This window comes from Passer domesticus, chromosome 19, assembly GCF_036417665.1.
Source record: "Passer domesticus isolate bPasDom1 chromosome 19, bPasDom1.hap1, whole genome shotgun sequence".
Lineage (NCBI taxonomy): Eukaryota > Metazoa > Chordata > Aves > Passeriformes > Passeridae > Passer > Passer domesticus.
This window is the reverse complement of record NC_087492.1, coordinates 8,668,402-8,685,755: the sequence shown is the minus strand read 5'-3', so window position 1 is coordinate 8,685,755 and position 17,354 is coordinate 8,668,402. Positions and strand designations below refer to the sequence as shown.

The window sequence follows — 17,354 nt, the reverse complement described above, 5'->3', positions numbered from 1 at the left end:
ACTGCTCCTCCCAGGCAGGGCTGTGACACGCCGTGTCCCAGAGCTGGATCATGCCCTGCCCTCCTGCCATGCACACAGGGGACTTTGGTGCCCGAGAGGGGCTGCAAGCGCTGCAGGGGCTGCTTGCGATGGTGACATGGGTGCCTGTGGCCTTCCCCTGGCCTCAGCCAGCACCTTGGGGATGGGGAGAAAGAGGCTCAAGACCCCACGGTTCAGCCTGCAAACACCGTGACCCTGTGCCGTGAGCTGCCCAGCGCCTGGCTGCTGCCCACCAGCTGCTGCCTGTGTGCTGCAGGGCTGTGGCCCCAGGAGCTCAGCCAGCCCTCTTCCCTCACCCTCCTCAGGCAGCTGCCAGTGCCTTTCACGTGCCTGTCCTGTGACCGCATGCTCACCGTGCAGGTTCCTGGCCAGTGAGTAGCACCAGGGCATGGGGGCAGCGGGGCTGGCATGGGGGAGATGGGTGCCAGCAGTGACCCTGCTGGGCACAAGGGTGCCACTGTCTGCTGGGGAGGGGCTGATGTGGGGAGCCCCCTCTGCAGCCCTGCCCATCAGCAGGGGCTGTGGGCACTCATCCCAAGGGCTACAGGCAGCGGGATGCCATGGGGTACAATCCCATGGGTTTGTGGGTGCCTCCTCTAACAGGAACAGGTTGTTGGTCCCCTGTCACACCCCTGTGACTCCTGCCCTTCCCAGGTCCTCCGAGACTCTCCCATATTTGCAGCCAATGACCCCCAGCAAGGAACCACAGAACAGCCAAAGGTAAGGGCCCTGAGGACACATCCCTGGCTCCTGGGGTGCAGCGTAGCCCTGCCACAGCTAGGAGGGCTCTGCACCTGGGCTGGGGCAGAGGAGCCTGGCGGGGCTGGGCAGAGCTGGGGAGCAGAAGGCAGCTGTGGAGGGCCAGTGCTTGCCCCACGTCTGGGGGGTTTTGCATTCCCTGCCTTGCCCTGCCCTGTCTCACCCACATCTCTGTCCCAAGGTTGCTGAAAGCACATCTGATGAGCTGTGTCTGTTTTCAATTTGAGCTCAAGCTTGGTGGGGAGTTGTGTGCTTCCTGTGAAAGGAGTTCCCAAAACCAAGCCCTGCAGCTGGGACAGGCCAGCTCCTGCCAGCTGGTGTCCTGTGCACAGGGACCTGCCACGGCCATGGCCAGCACACCTGGCTCTGGGGACAGAGCCAGCAGATCCGGCCGGGTGGATGGGCTTGGGGCTCCTGCAGCTGGTGGACAGGAGCTGGCAGGGACATGTCCCTGCAGGCAGCACTGCCAGTCCCCTCCCTGTCACAGCAGGGTGGTGCCCAGGGTGCCACAGGGCTGGGCACTGAGGATCCTCTGCCCCATCCCACAGGAGGCAGTTGGTCAATGGCAGGGTCCCCCGTGTGCCGCAGAGCTCTGGGGACCATCAGAGCCGCAGCTCCACCATGCAGAACATCAAGGCTTCTCCATATACAAGTGCAGAGCTGCAGCGTCTCCTGGTACTCCACAACAAGGTAGGCATGATGAAGGTGGGGACACAGAATGGCGACTGAGGCTTGATGGCATTGCTGACTATCCAGCGGCAATCTGTGCCTTCAGTTCCCAGGGAGACCTGGGTTGGGAGGTTCATTGGGGGATGCTGGATTGGGCCCTGCATTGCAGCCAGCTGCCCTCTCCTCCTCAGCCCAGTGTGACCCTGCTGCAGCCCAGTGACGGACACATCTCCAGGAGCCGTAATGACCAGCATCGTATGGCAATCAGGACAGAGGACGCATCAGGTATGGCCCCGTTAGGGCATGGGGGATAATGAACAGGGGGCTGATTATCTGCTGGGTACGGGCCGTAGAATGAATAAGGCTCTGTGTGCAGATCTGGCTAATGTGGCATGGGTATTTTGCGTCTGGGGTAAGAAGGAAGGGGCAGAATGGATTGGGAGGACTGGTACATGGGGTAACTGAGCTTGGAGCTGGAGTGAGGTGGGAAAATGGCCATGGCCAGTGTGGGACAAGTGCTTGAGTTCTGGTGGGTGGGGCCAGCACCTGTGGCAGCTCACCCTCACTTCACCCCCAGGCCCTGCCGCCTCACGAGAGCACCAGCCACGAACAGCTCCCCGACAGGTCTCACGGGCCCCAGGGCTCGACCAGCCTCTCCAGTCCTGCCGGACATCAACAGCCCCCAGCCACATGGACAGGACTCATCACCCAGTCCTCGACCTGGGACATCTTGTCCGAAGCGAGAAACGCCTGTAACAACAGTCATCAGAAAGATGATATTTTAGTTGTATTAAGTTAGTATATAATTAGTTAAGTAGCGTTAAGTTATCTTGTTAATAAAAACCTTTAAAATTACAGGCCAGGCCTTGTCTCACCAGCCTCTCTCTTCCCCGCTCTCCCTGGTGCCCCTTCAGCTCCTTGCCCCTGCTGTGGCTCTGCCTCCGGGCCAGCCCTGCTGCTGCTGCTGGTCAGGGCAGAGAGTCTCCATGGGTGAAGCCCAACAGCAGTTAGAATGCAAAGTAATGAACAGAATGATGGCATTGAGAATGGATGACCATTGATTCCTTTGTTTGCAAAAAACAGATAACTAAGTCAAAATTTTTTCTGTGTGTGTGGCTGGAACTATCCGCTCCACTCGTCCTGAGAAGAATAAAGTAACGCCCAACTTGCCAAAACTAAAAGGATAGTGTTTGAGGATTTCATTTATCCTGGTTTTGGTGACAGTTGCTAATGACCCAGGTGGAACTTTCCTCCTTCTTTTGCTCCATGGATTGATGGGATCGAGAGGACTCCAGTGCACTCCAAAGATTTTTCCGGAAGATCCTCTGATGCCCTAATCCAGTGGGTTCAAGGCAAAGAGCCCTGGGATTTTAGGAAGGACGTTCAGACACACTGTTAACTCCAGGTGGAGGAATTGTGGTAATGGCAAAAGTGGGGGAAGAGGCTGAGAGAGGGCATGCTCAGAATGTTCAGCAGGGAATGCTGGACAAGTATTTCCCTCCTGCACATCCCTGGTGGGAGGAGGGGGAAAACACTGTCACTGTGTTGGTGTGCACCAATGGAATTCCAGGGAAATCAAGACACTGGAACCAGTAAGGATTCAGTTGGAGCCTGATGGAAGACTGGTCAGGCAGAACAATTATTCTTTGAAGTTAGAAGGTAGAAGAGGGTTAGAAGAATGAATTGCTAAATTTTGGAAGATGGGTCACTAAGGGAATGTGAGTCACAATATAGCACTCCTCTCCTGCCAGTAAAGGAAGCACACACTAAGGAACACAGGCCAGTACAAGATGTCAGAGCTGTCAAGGAAATAGTGTGAGACTGGTGTGAGACCCAGTGGTAGCAAGCCCTTATACACTTTTCACCTCAATTAAGGAAACTGATGAGTCCACTGTTGTGGATGTTAAGGATGATTCTTTCTGCATTGCCCTTGAAACTGAAAGTCAACTCGAATGGAAAGTTCCTTGACGGGCCATGAAAACCAATTGAGGTGGACTGTTCTTCATCCAGGGTTCAAAAATCACCCCACATTATTTGAGAAATGTCTCAATTTGAGACAAGTTAGGAGGAAACATCTCCTCTAAAGAAAACAGGTTTCAGCACGCCCTCCCTCCCACAGCAAGGAATTTTTTTGTAGGAAAGTGAAAAAAGCTGTTTATTTAACACACAGAGTGCAGGCAGGCATGGGAAAAAGAATGAATAACGTTAGATATTCAAGCCTTCTCATTGTGGGGTAGGCTGGTGGATTCAGAGCTCTTTCTGTAGGCGTGGCTCGGCTCCTCCCGAGTCCAGAGGCGGGATGTGCATCCCAAGGCCTCCCCTGCGGGACAAGGCACAGGGCTGCCGGCGATGTTCTGGTGCTTCAGACCAGGGAAAAGCAAAAACCGTTCCAGGAGAAGAAGCTACAGTCCTGGAAAGACTTCTGCCATTGTCAAAGAAACGAGAAGCCAGCTGAAAGCCGAGATGTACTCCCTCTGTCTGTGCTGCACAACACAGCTGAGGGAGCCTGGGGCAGGATGTTGGAAAACCACACCAAAAGAATTCCACTGGCTTTGCACCCCTCTCTCAGACCTAGCTTAAAGTTACAGGACCCATGTCTGGGCATAAAGCAGACAATAGGAGACACAGTATCATGCTGTCACCCTGTCATGGTTTGACTCTGCCACAGTGCCAGTGCCTCCATGAATATACACTTTCTCTGGTGGCTTCTGTGTGATGTGATCAGGAACAGAGCAAAGCAGGCTCCAACTCAGGAGTAAAGGAAACAAAATTTATTAATTACAACATCTAAAAAGGAACAAACACAAAACTAAGAATGAAAACCCTCCAAATACATTCCTCCTCCTCCCCTCCATTTTCTCCACAGAATGAAATAACACCATAGATTTCCAACCCGACACCATCTCTCACATAATCAGTCCATCATCACCCCTCAAATAATCAACCCTCAAATCCATCAGGGAGAGAGGAGTCCCCCCTTGCACCATAGGCTTCCCCCAGAAACACAATTGAAACCTCTTGTGTTTCCGTGTCACTCGTGGCACCACCCAGAGAACATTGGCCCTCGTGACTTCTTCCCTCCATGTCCAGTGCTCTCACCACTGCACATGGGCCAGGACTGCTTTTAGGGTTCCCCGTTTAAGGATGCTCCACTCAGTTCCAAAAGCAGCAGTCTCTCAAATTCAGGACACCAGTCCCCCCCAAATTTAAACTCCTGGGGCCGAGGGGCCTCATGAACAGAGATCTTCCCCTCCTGGAGACAGAGGGCATCCCACACCCTCCTCAGCCATCTCTGTTCCCGCCACTGCTTCACTCTTGACTCCAAGGCATTGCCTCCCCCTAAATACAGTCTCTGAGTCACAGGAAGAACATGGGTCTGTCCATGGCCATACAAGAAAGAGTCCAGCTCAAAGTCAATCCATCATCTCTGCCCACCTAGGATTCTTCTCACCTCTTCTGACATCTCTCACATGCACCAACTTTCCTCACACTTGCCCATTTCTTCATGCTTCATCTCTCTCTCCTCTTTCTCATTCAGGAGGATCAGTATTTGTAAGGTTTCCATTATTTTACAAAGGGGTTAAAATCTGGGCCTCTGCCTGCCCAGAACTCCCACAGCTGCCGGGCACCTTCTCTCGCCGCATCCCCCACTTCTGGTCGGCCGTGCTGCCAGCCCATGATACCGAATTCCAAGGCAGCACAGGCACTGGCTCTCTCTCTCTCTCTCTCTGTCTCCCGGGGGGTAGGAGGGGGGCCCGATGCTTCTCAGGCTCCTCCACCCTTCCATCTTGCAAGGCCTTCACTCCCCTCCTCTGCCCGAGGCTCCGGCCTATCTCACCCGGCCGCATGGCTTCCCTCCCCCAGCCAGCCCCGGCTGGGCAGGGGAGCTCTGAGCTCCTTTACAGACTGAAACTAAGAGAGAGTTCTCCTGGCAGTTCTTGCTTTTAACCCCCTGTGTTCTCAGAGGCAGTCCATACCTTCGGTGGCCAAACCAGGTGCCAATATTCAAATCCAAGCACTGACTGGTTTGACCACAACCTCCCAAAAAACTCACTTCCGTCTTAACCCACGACACACCCCAAGACAAAAACCAATTGACAAAAGAATTGGAGGTACGGTGTTGCGCTTTGAATTTATCTTATTGATTCCTTTTTAAGTGCGTCGTTCTGTCCTCGTGCCCTCATGTTCTCCCTGAGATGGTTTACTCCTGGGTTTTACCCTCCCTCAAAGCTGCCCCTCATGTCATTCTCCACCCCTTGTTCCAGCTCTTTCCCTGCCTGTCAAGGCAACCGAGCCCCTTATTCCTGAACCTTCTCTGCCCCTTAACTCTCGGGCCAATCCCTGTTCGCAACATCCCATTGGAATCCCCCTACTCCTGGAAGCCCCATTGGCGCATGTGAGCCATCCTCTGCACCCTCCTACCCCAACTGGCCCCAGATGCTTGATGTAATCCCCTCACTCCTCCCCTGAGGATTCCCTATTGGTTTGCTGTTTGTATCCACCCCCTGATTTGTATCTGTACAAAGCCCCTTGCACAGGAGTGCCTGGGGCTCTTTGTGTGAGCTCCTTTCACCTGGAATAAGCTGTTCCTTGTGGAACATCTAGACAGACAGCTTTCTCCTCTGCCTGGTTCCTGATGTGGCTTCTATCTGGCATCTTAGAGCAAGTGGCTGTAAAGGTTCTGTCTCTGGTAAATCCCCATACCCAGGCAGTTCCCTATTGCTGGTGGGGTGCTGGAGTTCTAAGAGCTGGCCAGGGCTCTGGCAGTCACTTCAGAATGGGAAAAGGAGAATGAAGATACCCCTTTGCTGCAGTATGCAGGTGATGCTTTAATTGCTAATTGTTGTGGTGCAGGGTTCATTTAGTTTGTTCTGTTTCCCCCTAAAGTTATAATGGTTCGGTCCTAGGGTTCCCCCCCTCTCCTCCCCTGGCAACCCCTCCTTTTGAGAGTGTCAGTTTTTTGTCTCCACCCCTGTTCCCCTGGTTACCCTCTGTCAATCCCTCCCTGAGTTCCTGTCCATCAGCCACTGTCCCCTTCCCTCTTTCCAGAAAGTTCTCCCCTCCTCGATGGGTGATTGGATCGGGAACAAGGGTCCCTCCCTGTCACATTCCCTATTGGCGAGCCGGCATGTTTGTCACGAGTTTGTTCCCTCCCAAGTTCTTCCTCATTGGTTGAAATGTTGTATGTTCCGTCCCTTTCTGATCGGCTGTACCCCCACCTCATGGTTTTGACTCGGCTGGCCTTCCCTGGAGACATTAAAGAACTCTGGACTTTGCCCCCGAGACGAGACCCTCTTTTCTACTTCGCCTTCCTGCTGATCACTGCTGCCTCCTGCTGAGGCGCTCCCCGGATGCCCCCGGCGCATTTGGGCAGTGCCCCCCGGCTGTCAGTTGCTGTGCCTTCAGCTCGGCCGGTGCAGCCTCCTTCCCCCGCCCGGGGGAGTAGAGAAAATCTCGGACAGCAACTCGGAAGCTAATGGAACTCAAGCTGGATGCATTGAAATGACTCTTAAGTTTCCTGAACATTCTGAGACAAGCCAGTTACAGGGTATCCAAGAAGAAGGCCCAAAGTGTCAAAGAAGTGCCCTAATGCCAAACCTACCTGAGGCTCATTTCCCAGGGACAGCAAAGCCTTGCAACCAAAAGGGTGGAGGGGATTTGTGAAACTCCAGAGCCAAGGTCTGTTTGCAAGTTAGGAATATTTCTAGGAATGGGTGGTTGGTGTGGGCTCAGGATTTTTAATTCTGGCGTATGGGTAAGACCTTTATATGAGACCCTGAGAATCGCCCAAGGAGGTGCTACACCAAGGAGGTGCTACAGTGGACCCCAGAATGCCAGAGGCTTTCAGAGACCCCAAGAGAGCTCTAATGCCAGCCCAGCACAGGCATTACCTGACTTGAGCAAGCCTCTTGAGCAGATTGTTCATGAGCACTGACGTGTTGCACTACGGGTGTTAGCTCAGAGGTTATGCACATGGAAAAGGGCCATAAGATATTTTTCCAAACAAGTGGACAGTGTAAGTTAAGGGATGTCCCTTAACTGCCTTTGACTTGGAGCAGGAGCTGCGCTTTAATCCAAGAAGCCCCGAATGGACCATGGGCCAGATAATGACTGCTCATGTTCCCCCCTTGGTCCTCTCTGTTCTAGAACACAAAGGAGGCCACTGGTGACCCCCAAGTCAAATGCTGAAGTATCAAGTTGTCTTGTTGGAGCAGGATGATGGGGAACTGCAAACAACTCCTTTGCCTTGCACCCAGCCACGTTCCTGGAATCTGTACCAGAAAGTCAAGAAGCCTCACAACATGCCTGTGTTCCAACGATTGAGCAGCTTCACTCCAGCAGAGGAGATCCTCTGGTAGAAGATCCGGCCTGGGAATTGTCCACAGGTGGGAGCAGCTTTGTGAGCAAAGGAAAGCAGAAGTTTGGCTGTGCAGTAGGGCCCAATCCAAGCCGTCCCATTACCTCTTACCACCTCTGCACACAGGGCTGAGCTGCTCAGCCTATGGCAGCCTGGAATTGTCTCAGGGGAAGAATGGGAACACATGGGCTAATGCTAACCGTGCCTTTGGAGCAGTACCTGCCCACGGAGCTCTCTGGAACAAAGGAGGGCTCCTTTCAGCACAAGGATCCTCTGTCAAAGGTGGAGACATTACCAGACAATTACTAGAATGTGTTCAGGTACCAGCCCAAGTGGCTCTCATGCATTGTAAAGCTCATCCATTAGGAAATACATCAGTTAGTGTAGGAAACCGACTGGCAGATAAAGCTGCTAAAGGGCTGGCAGAGAAACGCATCCTAATAGTTGCTGCAGCAAAATGTATGACCTTTCAGAGGTAACCCCAGAATAACAAGCCCAAGATAAAATGCTGGCAAAATTGAATGGCCCTGGATCTAAAATAGTATAAGTTTTGCCAAAAAGTTTTACTAAGTAGTTTAATAGGAATTATTGCATTTTAGTGTCTTAAGTCTTTCTAAATATCCAATGATTTAAGTGGAAGTAATCCTAAAAGAAATAAGGTCACTTATAAAGGGGGGATGTGTTGGAAATGATATAACTTTCTAATCTGAGATTCCTATTATTTGTTTTCATTAAGTCTGTTAATAATGGCTTCACTTAATCATTAGCAGTGCAGTTTTCCACTGGAGCATGTAGCAAGACTTTATACAAACTGCTATTAATGGAACACCATTTGGGAAAATCACTGAACTTTTAAGTTTTGCTAGATAACCTTGACATGATTCAGTGAACAAAGATTGGGGTAGAGAAATGGGGCTGAGAACTGGACACGAGGAATGCAGAATTTGTAGAGTGTGAGGACAAGGTGTGGAAACCAGAGGTAAAGAAGAAATGAACAAGGAGAATTCTGCTCTTAGTGTCGTGAAAACAATATCTGGAAAAACACTACACATAATAAAAAGACTGAAAAGTGGACCAATTAACATTGTTATCACAACCAGAAAGAAATAAATGCTTTAATTTTCATATTAGGGATTTTTTTCATATTAGGGATTAGGCATTCTTTACTGCAAAGCCAGATGTATGGGGGATGGCTGCACAGAGAGTACATGCTGTGTACAGGAAAAGCCCCTGTTGAAATACTGTATTTGTCATCATATTCATAACTATTCTCAGAAGAAACACACATATGGCAATAATTTCCCCCAAGACATGAATATACATTCCCTCCCCTCAGCACATGCACTCTTCTGCCCTGGGAGTCTCCATGGCAGTCTCGGGTGGTCGGTGAACCCACAGTCATACCTGACCACGTGGTGAAATGGTGCTTCTTTGCAAATGAGGAGAAAAGTTGGTAAAGCTGGCCAGTTATTTAATTAGTGAAAGCTTAGATCGATGGGCTGTAGATTGACTCCCCTCTTGGTAAAAGTTTATCCTGCTTTTGATGATGTGGTTCCATGGACTTGGCAAAATGAGCATAGTGTGGAGCCCGCCAGGAGCAAGCAATTGTTCATCTGGCAGCAGCATGAGAACTGAGAAATCAATAACAAATGGATGATAGGAGATTAATGAATGAAGAGAAATATGTAATTTATAAGCAGTGAGCTTTAATTTATTTGCTGAAACTACATAGTGAAAAGTTTAGAGAGTGGGTGTGCATTCTGAGTGGAGCTACTCCCATGTACCCCAGTGCTGGGAATAAAGTAATGCCTGATAACTAATAGTAAAAATAGTGTAGGACACTTTGATTTATCCCAATGTTTTCAGAGGCCATGGGAAAAGGCTCTGCGTGTCTTTCAGAAGGTTTTTTATTAACGTAATAGAATGAAAATGTTATTTCTCAGACAACAATTGTCCAAGAGTTTTCTCTCTGCTGAGACGATGTCCCTGGTGGAGCACGGGGTTCCCAGTCCTGTCCAGCTACTTGAGGGCTGTCGAAGTCTCCCGGGGCTGGAGTGGCTGGGGGAGCCCTGGTGCCCTGGAGACGTGTCGGGGGGCCGTGCCTGGCCGGTGATGCCGAGAGGTGGCAGGGCCTGGGGGAGAGGCAAGGCTGAGCCCCCAGGCCCCGGGGCTGCCCCGTCTGGGTCAGCTCAGCCAGCTCAGAACGGGGCAGCAGGAGGGTCACCTGCTTGGCCAGAGACCCGCAGGGAGCAGGTGCAGACCCAGCAGACAGCCAGTCTCTTGTCCCCCTGCTCCCCGTGCCCTGACAGGGCCACACCTGGCTCATCCAGTGTCCTGGTCACCACAGGAAGCTGGTCATTGCGGCCCCTCGGCACGTGTCCACCCCTGCCCAGCAGCTGGGCCACTCTGGGCTGGGAAGGAGAGAGTAGCTGGCTGAGAGGCAGGGTCCAGTCCAGCATTCCCTAGCAACCCTCCCAAAGCAGCTGTGCCCGAGGAAACTGAAGGCACAAATTCACCCAGGATCCTCAGCATCGCCCGGCCCGCCCAGAGTACACGTGCCATGTCCTCACCTTCATCATCCCTACCTTGTTGGGGCGGGTCACGAGTCCCTGCAGAAATGCCTTGTTCCGCAGACAATCCTGAATTGGTGGCAGTTTGAAACTGCTGCTCTGATGGTCGCCAGAGCTCTGTGGCACATGGGAGCCACCGCCACGGACCACTGGCCTCCTGTGGGATGGGGCAGATGATCCTAAGTGCCCAGCCCTGTGGCACTCTGGGCACCACCCTGCTGTGCCAGGGAGGGGACTGGCAGTGCTGCCTGCATGTCCCTGCCAGCTCCTGTCCACCTGCTGCAGGAGCCGCAAGCAGGGAGCAATAGCCTGTCCCACACAAATGCAGAGCCCTCCTTGGTGTGGCAGGGCTACGCTGCACCCCAGGAGCCAGGGATGTGTCCTCAGGGCCCTTACCTTTGGCTGTGCTGTGGCTCCTTGCCAGGGCGCAGTGGCTGCAAATATGGGAGTATCTTGGGGAACCTGGGGAGGGCAGGAGTCACAGGGGTGTGACAGGGGACAAACAACCTGTTCCTGTTGGAGACGGCACCCGCAAACCCATGGGATTGTACCCCATGGCATCCCGCTGCCTGTAGCCCTTGGGATGAGTGCCCACAGCCCCCCATGATGGGCAGGGCTGCAGAGGGGGCTCCCCACATCAGCCCCTCCCCAGCAGACACTGGCACCCCTGTGCCCAGCAGCGTCACTGCTGGCACCCATCTCCCCCATGCCAGCCCCGCTGCCCCCATGCCCTGGTGCTACTCACTGGCCAGGAACCTGCACGGTGAGCATGCGGTCACAGGACAGGCACGTGAAAGGCACTGGCAGCTGCCTGAGGAGGGTGAGGGAAGAGGGCTGGCTGAGCTCCTGGGGCCACAGCCCTGCAGCACACAGGCAGCAGCTGGCGGGCAGCAGCCAGGCGCTGGGCAGCTCACGGCACAGGGTCACGGCGTTTGCAGGCTGAACCGTGGGCTCTTGAGCCTCTTTCTCCCCATCCCCAAGGTGCTGGCTGAGGCCAGGGGAAGGCCACAGGCACCCATGTCACCATCCCAAGCAGCCCCTGCAGCGCTTGCAGCCCCTCTCGGGCACCAAAGTCCCCTGTGTGCATGGCAGGAGGGCAGGGCATGATCCAGCTCTGGGACACGGCGTGTCACAGCCCTGCCTGGGAGGAGCAGTTGCCCTCTCCCAGCCTGGCTTCTGGGAGCCTTTGCACCCACAGCCCCATTTTGCTTTGGGAGGGCTCTGTCCTGCAGGTGCCCTCTCCTTGTTCTTCCTTGCCTGTGTGCAACCCGCTGCTGGTGGAAGGAGAAGGTGCAGCTGCTTCATCAGCTTCCCTGAGGTTCATTTAGCAGTGGAATTGGTGCCGTGGCAGGGGACCAGAGGGGCAGTGTGTGGGAGAGCTGGAGGGAATGGGACCATCACTCTCCCCAAAAAGCCATCAGTGTCTCCATCACACTCACTTCTTAATCCCAGCACCACTGTCACCCTGCTTCATCTCATTCCTGAGCTCCTCAATACTTCTCTTCCAGGTCTCCTCCATCTGGTTACGGAAAGTCTTCAGCTCCAGGCGATCCAGCTGTGAACAGGTGCACAGCCTCAGCCAGCTGCCCCAGGAGGTGACATGGAGCTCTCCAGGGAAACGCCTGGAGGGGGATCCTCCGAGGGGTGCTGTCTCAGGCTGCCAAGTCCCAAAGGTGCCAGTTCCTCAAGGTGGGGACCAGGTACCCCTCACCTTCTCTTCCATTGCATCACTGAGCTGCTGCTGCGTATTGTTCCAGTGCTGCTCCTGGCCTGAAATCTGGCTCTGCAACTCCTCCATCCTCTCATCCAGACGCTCCATAGTGACATCAAACTGGCTGCAATTGACTTTGCTGCCCAAGGCAGCTTTGTCCGCCTTCTAGCAGAGGGGAAGGGCAGGAGAGCAGTGGGGAAAGGGATGAGGAAGGACAGGCAGGGCCAACGTGTGTGAGGGGAGAGGGAGGAGTGCTTCCCCCAGGCCAGCATGGCCCTTTCAGGCTGCTGTGGCCCCATTTGCCCCGTCAGCCTGGTGAGCTTGGTCCCACCATCTGGAGGGTGAGGGACCCCCTGAGCTCAGGAAATTCTCCCTCCCCACACCAGTTCTGCCCCCCAGCCCCCAAGGGCAAGGGGCATTTGTCACCCTGCCCGGGAGCCCCTGGGCTGGTACAGAGGCCCCTCTAGACTGTACCATGTCCATTGCTGCCAGCATGTCCTGCTGATCTGCCTTCTCCTTCTGCAGCTTCTCCAGAGACTGGAACAGCATCTTTCAGCACAGAAAGGAACTGATCGTACCGCAGTAAGGTTGGAGCTGCATCCTGGCCAGGGGAACACACCCCTCTCCCCCTGCCCAAAAACCTTGAGGAAATGCACTTGGGACCAGCACAGTGCTGAAAAGGTCAGCAGGGAGACATTCTTGTGATCCTGCCTGGAATCACAAGGAGAGCCTGGGAGATTTTTTGATACCACAGGATTTTCAGCCACCTACTTTGATTTCTTTCTGCTTTTGTTCAGAGTCCTTCTGGAGGGTCCCAGATATGAAGCTGAGCTTCTCATAGTCCCTTTGCATCTGTACAGCTGTTGCATCCTCGGGCTGCATCTGCTGTGTGTTCTGCTCCAAGGAGGAAAAACATTTGTTGCTGAACAAAGGGGGTCTGGCTGCTCCACAGGGGCAGACCCACATTACTCAAACAGTGGCCAAGACCTCTCAGTGTCAACAGGACATTTGCATCAAGGCTTTCATTTCTGTCCATGCCACTGACTGGTCCAGGCCAGTTTGGGCAGTTTGGGTCTACCCCAGGGGATGTCCTCAGTCCCCCATGCTGCCAGCTGCCTACCTGGCCCCAATTCCTCATCATCTTTTCAAGCTTGCCCACAGCCATCTGCCGGGACTCCAGGGATTCCACCTGCTCCTGGAGGTTCTCACAGCGCCGGAGGAGCTCCCCCAAATGCTCATTGATGTCAAAGGTGCAGTTGGAGCACTCTGCCTTTGCCTTCTCCTTCTCCTCCTGCACACTCTTCACTATCTCCCCTATCTCAGCCAGCTGCAGGAAAGGCAAAAGGAATCAGCTCAAGAGATGGGATGAATGGAACCACCAGTCCTGCATGCTGTGGGCTTCAGTGGCCCCAGCCAGTTGGGGAATGTGGCTGGGAACCCCGCCAGGAGTACTGCACCAAGCCAGGAGGGCTGGGAATGCTCCCCCAGGACCTCATCTGCTCGTTCACCTTGCTGGTTGTCTCAGTCACCAGCTGCTCCAGCATGGCCTTCCTCATCTCCTGCTGCTCTCCCATCTTCTGCAGCTCACGCTTTGTCTCCTCCAGCAAAGCCCTGGCCAGCGGAATGGGGGCAAGGGCAGGGTTACCCCTGCAGGGCTGCTGGGCACCTTGTGCCCACAAACCAGGATGCAGCCAGACCATCTGGGCTCCCTTGCAGCCCCCCAGGGTATGAAACCCACTCCTGTCCCCTTACTCGAGTTGCTGAGAGATCTCATTGCTGCTCTCTTCTTTCCACTTCGCTGCATCCTGCCTCAGCTTTTTAAGGTCTTCCTCCAGCTTCTTAATCTGGGAAAACCAGTGACAGTAGAGTCAGGGCACAGCCATCATGTTGTCCCAGCGTGGAGGTCATTCAGCTGCACAGAAAGCCCCAGGGCCCCCAACACAGTCCTGAGACCCTGACCCCAAAACATGCTCTTGGAGTCACATTGAGGTTTTTCATGACAGCTCAAAGGTAACATCACCCCACAGCTTACTGAGGCAGCCAACTCCTTAATCTTCTGTGCTGTGTGGTTCTGTGCTTCCTTTATCCTGTCAATCTCCTCAGTGATATTCTCAGAGAGGGATGTGACCTAGGAGGGAGAGGTTGTGTTAGCCATCCCCTGGGATGGTTCTGAGGGGACCTGCAGGGCATTAACCTCTAACATGGTATGCTCAGCATGGGGGAACAGCTCAGGGACCAGCGCAGCCAGCCTGGCAGGGCTCTGCAGGCAGCACGGTCCGTGCGTCCAGCCAGCAGAGCAGAGGGTATGGGCTGCTGTCTCAGACCCAAAACTTGCTCCCATTAGCAGCTCACCTCATCCCGTGCCTCCTGGATCTTCTTCATGTTTTCTGCCATGCCGGACTGTAGGAGAAAGTGGTATCAGATATGAGGAGTGGAGGCAAAACGACATTCACCACCTCAGTGGTCTGCACAGACCTGTGCCTCCTGGAACTTCTTCAGGTTCTCTGCTATGCGGGAATATTCTGCCTTTATCCCACCAATCTCCTCGCGAAGAACCTGTGAAGCAGTTCAAGAATCAGGGATGTCAGAGGTGATGGCCAGGGCAGCAACACCCCAAAGAGCCCCACCCTGCCACGGGCAGCCCATGGCACAGCCAGGTGAGCAGGGAGAGTCCCAGTGCCACCTGCCCCAGCCGGGCTCAGTGCCAGAGCACTGAAGCCCATCCAGACAGCAAAGAGCCCCTGCCAGCGGCTCTGCCAGGGCAGTGAGGGCAGAGCCAAGCACGGCTGTGTGAGGAAGCAGAGAGGGGCTGTCTGCTGGGGGAGTGCCCAGGGGCGGGGAAGAGCCTCTACCTTGGACGTGTGTTTCTTATACTCTTTCATCTCCTTCTTAAATTCTTTCACTTCAGCAGCCACATCAGCAAGTGAGGGGCCACTCAGCTGGCCTGGCCACGGCTCCTGGCTGGTCAGGTACTGCACGTCCAGGTGCTCCAGCACAGCCTGCAGCAGTTTTCTCATGGCTGCAAACTGAATGGCCCCCTTCTGGGGTGTCCCAATGGCGAGATCCAGCATCTGGGAGAGGCTGAGTGTGTCCAGGGATGTTGCCATGACTGCACACACTCTGTCCCTGATTTGTCAGACGCCTTCCTGCCCAGTTGGGTCTGTCAGGGATGAGCAAAATTGGTGACAAATGGGTTAAACAAAAGGCGTGATAGAAGAAATGAGCAAACGTGATAAGGAAAAGGATGAGTAGCCAGCAGGCTCCGTCCTCCTACCTTGTCCCTTGCAGGACTGGAACCAGGGTGCTGGTGGCCCTCCTCATCACAACACCCGTTGCCAGGCAACGCACCACTCCACTCCTGGTAACCAGTGGGTTCCAGACTCATGAAGTCATAGATTAATGGAGCCTTGGAATGGCTGGGGCTGGAAGGGACCTAAAAGATCATCTCGTTTCAGGCCCGGTCAGGGACAGGTCAAGGAACATTTTCCGCTAGACCAGGTTGCTGCAAGTGCCACCTAACCTGGTCTTGGACATTTCCAGGAATGGTGCAGACTGTGGCAAGGCATCACCACGCTCACAGGGAAGAATTTCTTCCCAATATCCCACCGATCTCTCCCCTCTCTCAGTGTGAAGCTGTTCCCATGTCAGGCCCTTGTGCAAAGTCCACCTCCAGCCCTTTTGTAGTCCTTTTATTTGCCAAAACATGCTCCAAGGTCTGCCAGGAGGGTACAGCCTCATTGTCTTTCTTTTTTATCCGTTGAAGATGTGTGTTACACCTAAGCCAGTTGCTTCACTGCTGCAAACCCAGGGCCAGGTTTGGAGCATCCATTGGGATCAGCCTTTGCCGGGGAAGCAGTGGGGTGCTGTTCTTCATGCTGGGGGTGCAGGAGGAGCCCCGTGAGCCCCTGGCTGAGCTGTAGGGTTGTTGGGGCACAGACTCCTTTCTCCTCAGGAGTTCAGGGCAGAGAGTCTCTGTGGGTGAAGCCTTTGTACCATTTCCTCCAAGTCAGGTTTTATGTCAGCTTGACAGTCCATAAAGAAGACAATGAAATCATTTCTCCTGCCAATGTCCCCAAGATTGTGTGGGAAGACAAGCCAAGTTCTTCCCTTGAACACCTGCCATCCACCCCCACCTGCCCCTTTCCAAAACACGCTCCGTTCACCCCTTCTCCTTCCTGCTTCAAAACTCTACAGCAGCAACCTTTGGGTGAGGGGATACAGAGCTGACTTATGAGCCAGCAGAGGAAATAAACCATTGAGGACTCTCAAATCGGCTTTCAAGCATTGGGAAACCTGACAACATGGAAAGGGAATATATTTCCTGCACCCTGACCTTGTCAGCCACCTTCTGCTGTTTCTTTGTCCGACATGTGAACATGGGAGACGCCTGCAAATCCTCTCTGGCACATCTTCTTAGCTTTAAGGTCTCTAATCACTATTGCCTCCGTTTGTTTTTTTCACCCTTCATGATTTTTTCTTGTCCCTAATTTCTTGAGCTGTTTATTGCATACAGTATGAGAAAGAAAACCAGTATCAAAGGCACTGTCTGCAGTAGTGACCAAGTGAAGTTAATCTCCAGGGACATGACAAGGCTTGTAATAAGCAGCACATCTAGGGAAAAATAGAGCAAAGTAAGTTCATTTCAGTGCTGTGTTGTTTATTGCTCAAATATGTCTTGTAAGAGACATAGGAAGATGAAATAAGAGCAGTGAAGAACAACAAGAACAAGAAGTGAACAATGAATGATGAACATGAAATAAGAACAATGAATAAAGAACAATGAAATAGGAATAGGAAGTTAGAATAAAAAAGAAGAACCAATAATTTAGAACATTAATACAGAACATAAATTAAGAATGGAGAACATGAATTAAGCTGGCTTGTCTGCCTTCTTCACTTTTTTCTTTGGAGGCTCCATTCCAGCTGGAGACCTTGGCTGTGGATGTTGTCTTCTGTATGGGTGAAAGAAGGACAGGATGGAGTTAATTCAGAGAACCCACTCAGCCTGCCCAGCACAGAGGGCACTACAAATCCCTCTGTGTGACCAGCCAGGGCAGAGCTCTGCGCTCCAGAGGGCATTTCCACAGGGAGCAGTGGGTGAGTACAGGGCAGGGAGCGGGCGCTCCTTGCCAGCAACGGGGAGAGCAAAGGGGGAGCAGCTCGGCAAGAGGGAGAGGCTCCATGCTCTGGTTCTTGCACGCTGATGGGGAGCAGTGGCACCGGTGCCCTTCAGGGGCACTTGCCACCT

General features: G+C 53.4%; 1 protein-coding gene across 3 annotated transcripts; it reads right to left on the bottom strand.

The window, feature by feature from the left end:
• Positions 1-11,367: 11,367 nt before the first annotated feature.
• Positions 11,368-14,550, bottom strand: LOC135283845 (glutamine-rich protein 2-like). 3 transcript variants are annotated; one of them, XM_064394968.1, is made up of 9 exons: positions 14,459-14,550; positions 14,139-14,234; positions 13,859-13,950; positions 13,615-13,717; positions 13,227-13,433; positions 12,878-13,000; positions 12,581-12,655; positions 12,107-12,271; positions 11,368-11,950 (listed from the first exon to the last, which is right to left on the bottom strand). In XM_064394968.1, exons 1-9 carry the CDS (start codon positions 14,498-14,500, stop codon positions 11,831-11,833), a joined length of 1,023 nt encoding a protein of 340 aa, XP_064251038.1. In that variant the 5' UTR covers positions 14,501-14,550; the 3' UTR covers positions 11,368-11,830. The 3 variants fall into 3 exon arrangements, with proteins under 3 accessions (XP_064251038.1, XP_064251040.1, XP_064251039.1); XM_064394970.1 differs by lacking the exon at positions 11,368-11,950 and having other exon boundaries at positions 12,139-12,271; positions 12,581-12,735; XM_064394969.1 differs by lacking the exons at positions 11,368-11,950; positions 12,107-12,271 and having other exon boundaries at positions 12,385-12,735.
• Positions 14,551-17,354: the final 2,804 nt, after the last annotated feature.